General features: G+C 38.0%; 1 protein-coding gene across 1 annotated transcript in view; it reads right to left on the reverse strand.

The window, feature by feature from the left end:
- Positions 1–482: 482 nt before the first annotated feature.
- Abca9 (ATP binding cassette subfamily A member 9) overlaps positions 483–13,059 on the reverse strand; it is a 50,259-nt gene continuing 37,682 nt past the window's right edge. The window contains exons 30-39 of the mRNA XM_069993159.1: positions 12,744–12,861; positions 12,063–12,154; positions 9,577–9,737; positions 8,592–8,667; positions 8,427–8,521; positions 7,273–7,392; positions 6,950–7,090; positions 5,334–5,413; positions 5,072–5,127; positions 483–4,941 (exon numbers count right to left, since the gene is read on the reverse strand). Coding sequence (XP_069849260.1) covers positions 4,843–4,941; positions 5,072–5,127; positions 5,334–5,413; positions 6,950–7,090; positions 7,273–7,392; positions 8,427–8,521; positions 8,592–8,667; positions 9,577–9,737; positions 12,063–12,154; positions 12,744–12,861 — 1,038 coding nt within the window. The 3' untranslated portion in view covers positions 483–4,842. The remainder of the gene's footprint in view (positions 4,942–5,071; positions 5,128–5,333; positions 5,414–6,949; positions 7,091–7,272; positions 7,393–8,426; positions 8,522–8,591; positions 8,668–9,576; positions 9,738–12,062; positions 12,155–12,743; positions 12,862–13,059) is intronic.

Below are 13,059 nucleotides of genomic sequence, written 5' to 3' on the forward strand. Positions count from 1 at the left end.
GGACTGAGTCTGATCTGACTTCCCATCCCCTAGGCTTCTCATTGTAAATCAGTCTTGAGGTATAAAAAAAGCTCAAAGTCTCCCTCTTGTTTGCACTTCGTTCCTTTTCCCATGGATGTTGTCTGTTCTTTAGTTCAAGATCTCATTATCAATCTCATAGTCTAACTTAGAAGAATTTCTCCCATTTATTATTAAGGTCAGAAGAAAACTCTTTGCTTGAAATAATTAATATTGACTTTCTGAGTCAAGAAATGGAAATCTATTTGTTACAAATGGAATGGTAAAGGATATAGGATTGAAATAATCACCATTGCAATGGAAAGTGTACATTTCTCAATCTGATTCAACATACTATACCCAAAGAGTAAAAGATGCAGAAAAGTATTTTATATGAAAAAATATAGGTCTGATGAATGGAGAGAGGAAGGGTGGGAGAGTACAGTTATAATATTTAATGTATATATGTAAAAATGAACCTGGAAACTTGAAGGGCTGGGAGGGGTGGGGAGAGATGAGGAAGAGTGACAGAAGGGGTGAAATTGCTCAAGATACCTTGTGCTCTTAGATATATCGAATTGAAACACCTCAGTACAGATACTTCAAGATAATAAAAATAACATTTCTTAAATTTAAAAATTATTATTTGAATGCAAAATTTAATGAGAGGCAGAGATCATCAGAACATTTCCCGAACATTATAGGAACAGTCTCAAAATGCTTGTAAATTGCTGATGTCCTACAGATAGAAGCTATATGTTGATGCAAGTGTATTTCCAACTTGCAAATGCACTCACATTCAGATTCACACATCAAAAGTATAAAAAAACACACAAATTCGTCATGATAATTCATTAGTGCATTTCTAGCTTATTGGCACATTCACAGGTTTTTTTTTTCTGAACATGATGTAATAGTTGTAATTAAAAAATAGTTATTAACTGACACCTTTTATTTGTAAAATATACTGGCAGAAATTCAGAAACATTAAATTCATTATTATATTCAAATTTCTCCACAGAAATTTGTCATTTAACACATGAAAGTTTATTTATAATAAAAGACTACAAACCAAACGGGAAAAAGAAAAGGTGAACTTACTTTTCTGGTGTTTGAAGAAAGTGACTTAAACACTCTCATCAATCTCATCCCTGGGTCTCATCACTGACAGGAATATAGTTCAGATCTAGACAACATCTTTGTTATGGCTGGTGCATTTGCCTGCTTTAAAGGCTCCCAGTCAAATGACTTTTAGAGGGAGATCAGAGCTGTCATTTTCTTAGACTGCCAAGCCCTGAATTCATGTGATCACTCTTGAATAAATTCATTTTTATTGACTTCCAGTCAATTCCTACATCAGAGAACTCCAACTGGACTTGTTTCCTGACAATTTATGATTTCATCAAGAGTGTTGCAGAGGGAACACAGTATTTGTAACTTGTCTGTATCTTGGAGGAAGGAACAGGTTCCAAAACATAGAACACTCTTTCAAAACATTACTCTAAGGAGAAGTTCTGGGTTTTCTTATTGGCATGTTGAGTCAAATAATCTAATCAAGTTTTGAACTTTGAAAGGAGCAAACTCTTGATTTTTTTAATGTTTCCTATTCCATGTCTTCTTCTCCTTTCTGCTTTATCTCAGGAAATACCAACACTTGCCACCTTCTCAAGCTAAACTATAGGAAAACTGCTTTACTCCCATCCTTGAATTCCTTAGCACTCAATCCACCATGAAATTGTATTGACTTTAGTTCCAGTGTCTCTCAATCCAACCAGTCTCCATATCCACCATCCTTACCATACTACAATTAATATTACTGTCATACCTTCCCAATAAATTGCTCTACTCCCATCATTAATACCATAGAGGTATTCTGGGTTCAGAGCCAAATATTATCTTTTCCTAATGATGTCTATGATAATAGAGCTTTCTCTCATAACCAGCCAACCTCTAATGGCTTTCTAATGCACTTGGTTTAAAATTCATAATGTCCAAAGCTCAATTTTGCCCAGCCTCTCCATATGAACCCATTGTCTCTAATCATTCAAATTTTGTTTCTATTTTGGATCATCCCTTGTGCTTTTCTCACAGGATGCCTGAGCATCTATTTCCACTTGCAGATTGAATTCTTGTCAATAAAATTTCCATTTGTTGTCCCCTCAAAAGTCTTGTATGGTTGGCCCTCTCAGTACTGCCTTTAGTTTTCTTTGGAAGTACTTCAAATGATCAGATTTCCTCAACACTATTGATTTTTAGGGCTATGTAATTCTTTGTTAATGGGGAGAGGCAGTGCTCAAGGTGAAATAAATAATGCTGAGGAAAGAAGACACTAGAGTATTGGGTGAATCATCAGATCAGCTGGGGACATATTAAAGCATCTAGAAATGATTTCAGGAGTAATGTTGAGGAGATGAAGTACAAGTTTCACATACATCTTACACCCCCATGACACTAATTCTACAGGATGAATTAAGGGATGAAACTTCAACATTCATACATTTGGTTGTGCTCACAGAGATGATCTTCTTGTGTGAATGTTAACTGCATCATACCATATAACACCACGACGCAAACAATGCCCCACCACATGCATAGACTCCAGAGATTAGGGGAACAGATATGTTCAATGGGACATTTCAGAAATCTGCCTTCCACAGTGCCAAATATTAATAAGAATAATTAGTTACAATGTTCTTAGGAGTTCTGCATAAAATAATCAATATATGCCCCAAACCTAGCTTGTAATGTATAGCCTTAGTTTTCTAAGTGAAGACCAATACATGTTCATTCTTGATGTGCTCAATATATTATCATTTTTACATTATGCTTCTGGAATCATAGTTCTGATATTTCATGTGCCCCAAGATTACCATATTGGTTCCTTCCACAGGACTAAGAGATAAAAACAGTCCCTTTGAAACGTTCTCACTTAGATTATTAGCATTACTTTTCTTCATTGTTTAGCCGGGAGAATGTACTCTCAGAATGCTGAAATGATGTGTGCATCTCTAAGAGTGGTCGGTGCCCATAAAATGGGATGGTGACACTTCCTTTTTTAAAAATGCTTCACTAAAACACTCCCTGAGTCTAATGGAATGTTGTTAGTACAACTGAGCCATGTCTTAGAAACTCTTGTATTATTTAAGGGAAAGCTTTATAAGACAAAGTTAATTGCACTGGTTTTATTACTGAATTAATGGCAAGGAATACTTATTGGAGTCTTGGTATAAGTGATGTGAGCCACAGCTTTCAACTTGTTGACTTATATCATAATTCATAAAAGTCAGTAATTCATAAAAGTCAGGTAAGTCAATTGAGAAATAATAATTGTTAAAATAACTTCTTATGTTCAAAAGAAGAAATACTGGAATCCTTGGCTCAAGATCTCTGTTCTTGTAGATTGAAAGCTGTGCATTATTTCCACAGATAAGGAAGTCATAGGAATCAAAGCAAAGATCTTTTACTTAACTACCTTTGAATGTTCAATTAGACAACAATGATAATATTGGTCATATCAACAAAACTCACATTTAAAAAGTTTGCCAATCAATTTTGTGAATTTTAAGATATCTCAGGTCTCTAGTTAGATAAAGTCATAACATATCTAGACATGGTAAATAAGGCTTATCAAGTTTTAGTGCTTTTTGTAAGAGTACACTCTGTATCATAAAAAAACACAGAAAAGTAAAAATATGCTCAAATTTGATGTAAATATATATATTTAAAAATGCTCATCTACATGATCATTCCAATTCTCATTGAAAATATTTATCTTCACAGGTTTCAAATTTCCTGCATGGTCAAAATAGACAAAAAACAATTTACTTATAGTCTAAAGTCTGCAAAATGACAAGAAAAGAAAAATCAGTGAAATTTTAAGGCAAAAAATACTGTGCTGCTGGGTAATTGTTTCCATTTCCACTAAAATCAATATTATGTCTTAACCTGTACTTGACTGAATCAAAAAGATAAGAAAATAAGTCAGTATTTTAAAATTATGGAAAGGAAATCAATCTCCATTGCATCCTTAGAAGAATAAGCAATTCCATTATGTGTGTGAAAAGAGACTTGTTAGCTGGCACCATAATCACATGGTCTATTTGCTCTCAAGCTCCATCATTGGTGCTTCTTGACTTTGCCCCCTGGCTCCACCAATAAGGAATCTTTTTGAGAAAAATTGTGCGTTCCAAAAATACACTGGGCCACATCTGGATAAAGCACATTAAGCTGTAGAAAACTGTCTTTAAAAATAGTTACAAGGGGCTGGGAAGGTGGCTCAGTGAAGCCTTGGGTTCGATTCCTCAGCACCACATAGCAAAAACAGCCAGAAGGGGTGCTGTGGCTTGAGCACTAGCCTTGAACTGAAGAGCTCAGGGACAGTGGCCAGGCCCAGAGTTCAAGTCCCATGACCAACAACAAAATAAAAAGAGTTACAAGTTCCTATGATTTGGGTATACAATGGAATTCACAGGCTCATTTGTTGAACACTTAGTTGCAACTGGTGTACTATTTGGGGAGGAGATGGATCCTGAAGGGCTTAGCTGGAGGAAGAGGATCACTGAGGGGCATGATGTGGAAAGTTAGAACCTGGTCCCCAGTTTTCATCCTTGCTCTTTGAATTCTGTCCATCACAGGGTGGAGAATCTCTTCTACCACATGCTCCTGCTGCCATAAATGTTCTGTGCAAAGTCAATGGAGCCAAAGGACTTTGGGCTGAATTATCTGAAATCCTAAACCAAAATAAACCCTCCCTTCACTTGTTTTTGTCAGATAAAAATTTTGGCACAGTGACACATAAGCCTGATACATGTACAAGCTTAAATGGAAGTGTTGTTACAAGGAGCTTTAAGGGTCTTCCTGTGGGAGGAGCTTCCACTTCATGGAGGAATTGATCTCCTCATCAAAATCATCCAGTTCCTGTTCTTTGGCGAGCTCCAGGAAAACCTGTGGTGGGAAGAACAAATGAAAGGGAAGGATGTCATTTTTGCTTCTGAAGCTGCCACAGAGAGCACAGGGTAGGAGTAGGTTATGTTCTCATTCAATGGATGATGTAAAATCACTTGAACTGACCTACCTGTTCCAGAGTAGACTGTGAAAGACTGTACTCCTCCAAGCTGAAGTTCTGCTTAACTGTGTAAGGATGAATGTACATTAGAGGTTCAAATGGTTTTTATTCAGGGCACTTGGGAGAACATTCAATCAAAAAAAATCTAAGGAATTGACAAATGTTTTCCTTCCATGATATGAGTATAATACTACAATTCAGTATTTAGTTATATTGCACTGTTGAGTTGGATTTTTCCTTGTTTTTCAATACTGTCTAAACCATCACTTACCCAGCTCCAATTTGAAGAAAGTCTGTGATAAAGGTTGAACATCCTCAATGGGCAATTTATAGACCATCAAGGAGGAATACCTGAGAAGAGGAGAAAGTAAGACTGACCTCCAAGTTTCAAGGTTATGACCTTGAATGGGTCCCTGCCTGAAAAGAAGCAACAATCTTGTCAAGTATTCGTTTCAATACACATATCAATCTGGTCTTGGAGATAGCCATGGGGTAAATATTCTTTGATCAACAAAATGTCAGTCCATTAAGTAGATAGGAACACAGGGAAGGAAATCAACAGCATTATGCCTTATGAAGGAAAAAAATAGATTATTTTTCCTCTTTTTCAATGCGAAGAATATTTAAGCCAAAAAATAAAGCCCAACAACAGCCAAGTTCAACTTGGCTCTACCACAGTTACTTGGTGCCATTTGACCTACCTAAGACTAAAACACTGTTATGATAATAATGACAGTCTGAGACACCATTCAATAAACTTTGAGGGATGGCTGGTACTGTGCTTGGATTTTATTTGTGGGTTCTTCTTTACCAGAGGATGGTTTTACCCTTTAGAAAGGGCCACTGAGATGACCTTCAATCAAATATATACTACCTGAGCCACACCATAGAGCCACCAGAAATGCTAATACCCTTCCAAGAGTCAATGTTTACCCAAATGTTTACAAACAAGACCACACTAAAGCTACCAGCACAACTATGTTTATTGCAGCATTATTTACCATTGCTAAGATATGGAACCAACCCAGATGCCCCTCAGTAGATGAATGGATCAAGAAAATGTGGTATATATACACAATGGAATTCTATGCCTCCATCAGAAAGAATGACATTTCCCCATTTGTTAGGAAATGGAAAGGTTTGGAAAAAATTATATTAAGTGAAGTAAGCCAGGCCCAAAGAAGCATAGGTCCCATGGTTTCCCTTATTTGCAATATCTAGTATAGGTATGAGTCAAGCGGAAAAGGCCAGATAATGTGATGTTAGGAAAATGAACCCTTAAATATGTATTTTAATGTTTTCATTTCTTTCATGCATGTGTTTCTAACGCATTTATAAGATTATTTCTTTGTTGCTTTGTATGTCCCTCCCCCACAATGTAACCCCCGCTTTCACTATATTTGATGTCAGTATAACATGTGGAGGAGATGGGGACAAACAAGTCGTTTAAGGATTCAGGTGGACCTGTTGCAACAATGAGAAGTACAAAATGTCATGTCAAAACCAGCTTTACAATTTTGGTGTGGGGGGGGAGGGGGGTATAATTGGGTGGGGGGAGGGGGGAGGCGGGGAAGGGAAGTGAAGGGTAAACAAAGGAGGAGGCTGCAATGCTTGGTAAGAAATGTATGCATTATCCTGCCCATGTAATTGTAGCCCCTCTGTACAGTATGTTCTCAAATAAAATAAAATACAATTAAAAAAAAAAAAAAAAGAGTCAATGTCCAAATAGCATTTGGTTATCCCACTTCTATATTATGGCAGCACTTGGAACAGAGCCTTTCTCCAGTAATATACGTACTCAATAACTCTCTTCATCAGTGAAAAGGTAAAAGCTGTTATTACTTCACCACTCCAATAGAAACACTGACACAAAAGACCTATGCTTACCTTTCCTGCCGAGCAGCCTGAGGGAAAAGTCTTAGGATCTCTGCATGGAGGGGTTCCACCTGTGAGAGGCTCTTCACCTTCATCTCCAGCAGGTAATCTTTGCCGAACTTGCTTTTCAGGTGTTGGGGGGAACCAAGACATCTGGAGACAGGAGGAGGATGAAGTCAAGCAAGACTTGGCTAGAATCAGTGGGTCATTCAGCCCTGGAGGCCACAGAGGCACAAAGAGCTGGGATTGGCCTCTCCAGCTTCTCACAATGGGTAACACCCTTTTATCAGAGCTGGTAACCTAGGGATCAAATGCACGCCTAGGTATGCACTCACCTCAGCCTTCCAGACACCATGATGGCCACGCGGTCACACACGGCTTCGGCTTCTACCATGTAGTGGGTGGTCAGGAGGGCGCCCCCGTTCATGTTTTTAATGGTGGCCCGGATCGCCTGCCTAGAGTTCAATCAAGAGAAGAGGTCAAATAAAGGGAAAGTTCATGGTATTGTGGAATTTTTTTTTAATAAAGAGTTTCAAAGGGCACATGTATAAAACCAGATGTGAATTCAGACTAGACCCAAACCAGAATTTTTGTAGGGATAACAGTCATGAAACCAAACAATTAGTTAGATGACATAATTTAGAAAATGGATTGGCTGAACATAGAGAATGATATTGGGTGCAAGGACTGTTTAAAAAACCAACAACAAAACACAAAATTGTTATTTCAGAAGTACTTGTGAGAGTGTAAAGGGATGAAAGATAGAAAATGAGAATTGTTTTAAAATGATAATTTTGACATGAGCTATCAAGATATAAAATATCAGACTACAGAAATTTTCATATTAAAGAAGTTTCCTTGTTGGAATGTTTCTTTTATCCTTCACAAGAATTACATGCTAAGTGATTTAAAGCTTAATAATTGATCTCACAAGTATGCCTCATATATATATATATATATATATATATATATATATATATATATATATACTAGAAGGTCCAAAAGAAAAGAAAACTCCTTAGAATGTGTTTTGGGTTGAGGAACACACTTTCCTTCTCAATGAGAACTGTTCATTGTGATATGAAGTGGCTATTTCTTTTTCCTTTTTTTTTTTTTTTTTTGGTAGGTTGTGAGGCTTGAACTTGGGGTCTGGGCACTGTCCCCGAGCCTGTTTGTGTTCAAGGCTAGTACTCTATTACTTGAGCCACAGTGCCACTTCTGATTTTTGAGTGGTTAATTGGTGGTAAAAGTCTCACAGGGACTTTTCTACCTGGGCTGGCTTTAAACCACGATCCTCTAATCTCAGCCTCCTTAGTAGATAGGACTACAGGCATGAGCCACTGGTACCCGGCTTATTTCTTTTTTCTTAATGTTGATTTTTCTGTTGATGGGTGAGTATCTTTTTGTTTCTAAGTGAACATCAGTGGTGAAGGTGCATTGCGACAGGATCTGTATGTCCACACAAGGATAATTCGGGATAACACCTCACCACATTTGCTGCTGCCCCTCAGGGTCCATCCCTGTTGATGGCTCATCCAGAAGCAGTACTGATGGGTTCCCCAGGATGCTCAGCACAAAGCACAGCTGGGAGGAGAGGCATCACTCATTAGACTAGTTATGGGATGCTCAGAGCATCCCCAAGTCCTATCCATACCTTTCTCTTTACTCCCTCTGCTAACGTCTTCACTGGGGCCTGCAGCTGGTCCTGCAGCTTAAATGCATTCACCAGCCTAAAGGAAATAGAGTGATTTCATTACCATTATGCATGAGCAATGGAAAAGGCAGGAGGCAGAATACACGGATCAGAACAAACACACTAGTGGAGAATTCTGAAGAATCATTGAAGTGACTTTGAAACCATCTTGAAAACTGCTATAGTCTAAGTGTGGTTTGTCCCCACATGATTGATATGTGGGATACTTTGTCCCTAGGGGTTTCTGTTAGGAGGTGGTGGAACCATTAAGGGGTGGGGCCTGGTGGGAGGTCCTCAGCTGAATTGAAAGTGTAGCATCAGAAGGGATTATGGGATCTCCGCTTTGCTCTGGCTTCCAGTGTGGCCATATGATTGTTCTTTCCTCACCAGAGGCTGCCCAATCTTGGATTGTCCACCTCAGAATCTGTAAGTGAAATAAATCTCTTTTCTTTGAATGTAGCTGGCCTTAGGTGGTTCATTATAATGTCAACTTGAGCAATACAGATAGTCTCACCATCATCCCATTATAGTTTCAATTATTTCTTTCCAGATAAGAAAAACTGGTAGGGCTGGGAATGTGGCTTAGTGGTAGAGTGCTTTCCAAGCATGCATAAAGTCCTGGGTTCGATTCTTCAATATTACATACAGAGAAAAAGCCAGAAGTGGTGCTGTGGTTCATGTGGTAGAGTGCTAGCCTTGAGCAAAAGCAGCTCAGGGACAGTGCTCAGGCACTATGTTCAAGCCCCAAAACTGCACCTCCCCCCCAAAAAAATGAATAACTGGTAAGCTTTTGTCTCCAAGCTTAAAATGAGAGAAAACAACTCTGACTGGAGTTCTAGATGACCACGTCTCCTCCCACAAGCAAGGAGTCATGATCTAGAAGCTCGCTTCTTTGCTTTTGTGTGATATATCCCTAGCAGGGAAGGGGTGTTGGTTGCGCATTTACCGTGCAATGGTGATTGAAGCGTGCTTTCTCCTCAGCCCTTTCACTGCAGCATACACCTCTAGGTGTTCCCTCACTGTCAGGACTGGCCACAGTAAGTTTTCCTGAGGACAATACCCCAGGAACCCCTGGGTATCCTCTTCACTGCTCCACTTCAAAATCACCTACACAAAACAATGCATTGTCAGATTCTGTTCAAAGTTATGTATATAGAATAGAGAAGTCCGTACGGAGGTTCATCAAAAAGCATAGAACTGGCCTAAGATCCTGCAATAGCACCCTTGGGCATTTATCCAAGACAACAACAACAGCAAAATGGAAGTCAGGATACAATAAAGGCACCTACACACTCAAGCTCATTACAGAACTATTCACCAGAGCTGAGTTATGGAATCAGCCCAGCAGCTTTACAGCTGATAAATGGGTTAAGAAAATATGTATATCTATCCACACATATGTATTATATAAATATATGCACACATACACACATTTTTAAACTATCAGGAATAATGAAATTATTATTCATTTGTAGGGAAATGAATATAATTGAATAAAGTCAGACTCAGAAAGATAAAGGGCACATGCTTTATCTCATAATGGATGTTAGACCTAAAATATAAATATAGATGTATATATGTACATAACATCCATATACATGAATGTTAGACCTAAGTATCCATGTATGTGAATGCACATGAGGTACATGTATGTATATGTATATGTATATTTATGAATGTTAGATGGTATATGGAGGCATGAGATTCTGTAGTGGTTCCCCTTTGAAAATTAACAGTTTGACAAAATAAATATCAGGAAACTGAAACATGTCTTAACCTAAAGAGCGGGGATATTTGAGAGAAGGAGTAGACAAAGGGAAAGAGCAATGGTGAGTGAATAGTTTACAGTTTATAGTTTAGATGTTGTTACTAATTATTAGTTATTACTAATCATTGGAGTTGAATTTGAGATTGTTTATTTGATTGTCCATTGATTGACTTCATTCACCTTCAACAGAGATAATTGGAAAGGATTCTGTTTCACCAGTGATAAAAAAAAACTTATAACTATAGGCTGTATTCCACAATAAAGCAATAAAGTTCTCAGTCAGGAGCAATCATCCTATCAGAGTAGATTTAAATTTATGTGAAGACATACTTGGTTGTCTGTGGAAGGAAAGGTAGTACTGGCATCTAGTGGATAGAGAACAAGGATGATACTAAGCATCCTACCACACACAAAAAAATTGCCCAATCCAAAATGCCATTAGTTTTAAGGATAGGAAATCCTCCACTAGATAATGTATAAACATAACTAATAAATCCCGAACTGCTACATTGGAAACCAATACATTCATGGCAACATTTGGTATTTTGAGGAGGTAGACAGTATTAAAATAACTGTATATCTCCTGTGCTGGAATCTTAGCATTTGTGATGGTTTAAATTATATGATCTTTACAGAAACCCTATATTTGGTATGTAGTTTTAGCATTACATTTGCAAAAAAGAAAAACACATGCTTAGATGAAGAAATGTGTACAAGATCACAGAAGGAAAACCTGGGACCTGAGACTGAGATCACCTTTTAGACCAAGCCCTGGACTTTCATACTATAATGTCTCTCTCCCATACAAAAGAGTTAGGAAACAAGTTAACTGGACCCCTTGGGTGACATTGTCCAAAAGAAAATGTGCTCTTTGCTTGACTTATATAACTTTAACCCCTCTGGGTTTTTTTTTTTTTTTAGCATTTTGAAATTTAAAAAAACCTTTCATTTGAAAGACAGAAACAGAAAGGGAGCAAGTAAATACACAAGGGATGTAGTTAAAGCCTCTGTTCAATGTATTAAAGGAAGTAAGTGTGCCTGAGAATGACGTAGAAGATTTAATATGGCAAACAATCAAGGAAAGGTCTTTTTAGGAAGTACGTTTTCTAGTAATGAGAAGATAACCACGCACCAATGGCTACTCTATCCACAGGGAGCTCAAACCCCAAGACCCTACCATGAAAGGGTCAGTAAAGGCCAATCTAAAGAGGGGTGGAGGATAGGTTAATAGAGCTCACATCATGTCAAACCTTTTGCAGCCAAGGTAAAGTTTTTGATCCATTAATTATAAGTGAGAATTTGTCACTGGGAGAGTGATGGGATATCCTTTACATATGATTTTATTTTGGGCCAGTATCAGGGCTAAAACACAGACCCTTGGTGCTTTCCCTTAGCTTTTGCTTTGAAGGATAGCACTTTACCACTTAAGCCATTCTTCTACTTCTGGCTTTTTGCTGGTTAATTGGAGATAAGGGTCACATAAACTTTTCCTGCCTGGGTTGACTTCAAACCACAAACCACAAGCCTCCTGAGTAGCTAGGACTATAGGCACGAGCCACTGGCACCTGACATTCATGTATTTTTCAGATGAACCTCCACACTCACCGTAAAATGTTTGTCCTAGGTAGCATTAAAATGGACTTATCTCTGTGGGCTTTACTGACCTGACCGGCAGTCGGTTTTGTGTCTCCTGTTATCATCTTAATCATTGTACTTTTACCCGCTCCATTGTGTCCTAAAAGTCCTATAATTTCACCTGAAAGAAAAAAAAACAGGTGTACTCAAAAATGTGCAAACAGTTACAACAGAAATCAAAGCACATACCATCTGAAGACTATGTCAAGCACTACACACAATGTGCTCTGCACATTGCATTTAAACCAATGGATGACATACTGTTTGTCAGATGGGCTGCTATGCTTCAGTCAGATTTTACCCATCATGACATTATGTTGCTTTAAAATCTCTCTCAGGGATGAAGACACAGTTAGTGGTAGGCTGTTTGCCTACTATGTGTGAGGTCCTGGATTATATTCAACACTACATAAATAAGTATCAAGTAAATAAATATATGTATTTTTAATATAGAAAACAAAACCTGTGCCACTATTTTTAATGGAAAGACTGCATGTTTGTTGCTACTATTTTATTTGCTGTTTATTGTTTAATAGAATCTAGATCACTGTCTTCTGATAACCTAGGCTTGTAAACCCAAAGGAGCTAGTGAACAAGCTGTGTTTCATATTCAGCAACACAAAGCTTTGATTCAGATATTCTTTACTGACAAGCATTCGACCTCTATTAGAGGTCAAGATGGCTGTACTAACAGAGCTATTGTTTCCAACCTTTTTTAACACAGAAAGAAACATTTCTTGTGGCGATTTTTTTCTTCTGTTTGGAAAAGCAATTTTTCCTTCTGCATGCATATTCCTTCCGGAGACAGTTGGCAATGATAACTGGTTTCTGTAAGGACAAGTGAGTAGCAATGTGGCATTATTCCACCTTCCATCGAGAGAGTGCTCTGTCTTCTCATCTTTCATTTCCCAGTATGGACTCAAGAACTGAACCCTTCCCTTACAAGCTGTCCCTTTCATGTGAACTCCTCTAACTCTATAATTTGCATGGTCATTAGACAATTTGTGATTGCCCATCTTTAGACAG

The sequence above is a fragment of the Dipodomys merriami genome, unplaced genomic scaffold, assembly GCF_024711535.1.
Source record: "Dipodomys merriami isolate MVZ:Mamm:240054 unplaced genomic scaffold, mDipMer1.0.p SCAF_42, whole genome shotgun sequence".
Classification (NCBI taxonomy): domain Eukaryota; kingdom Metazoa; phylum Chordata; class Mammalia; order Rodentia; family Heteromyidae; genus Dipodomys; species Dipodomys merriami.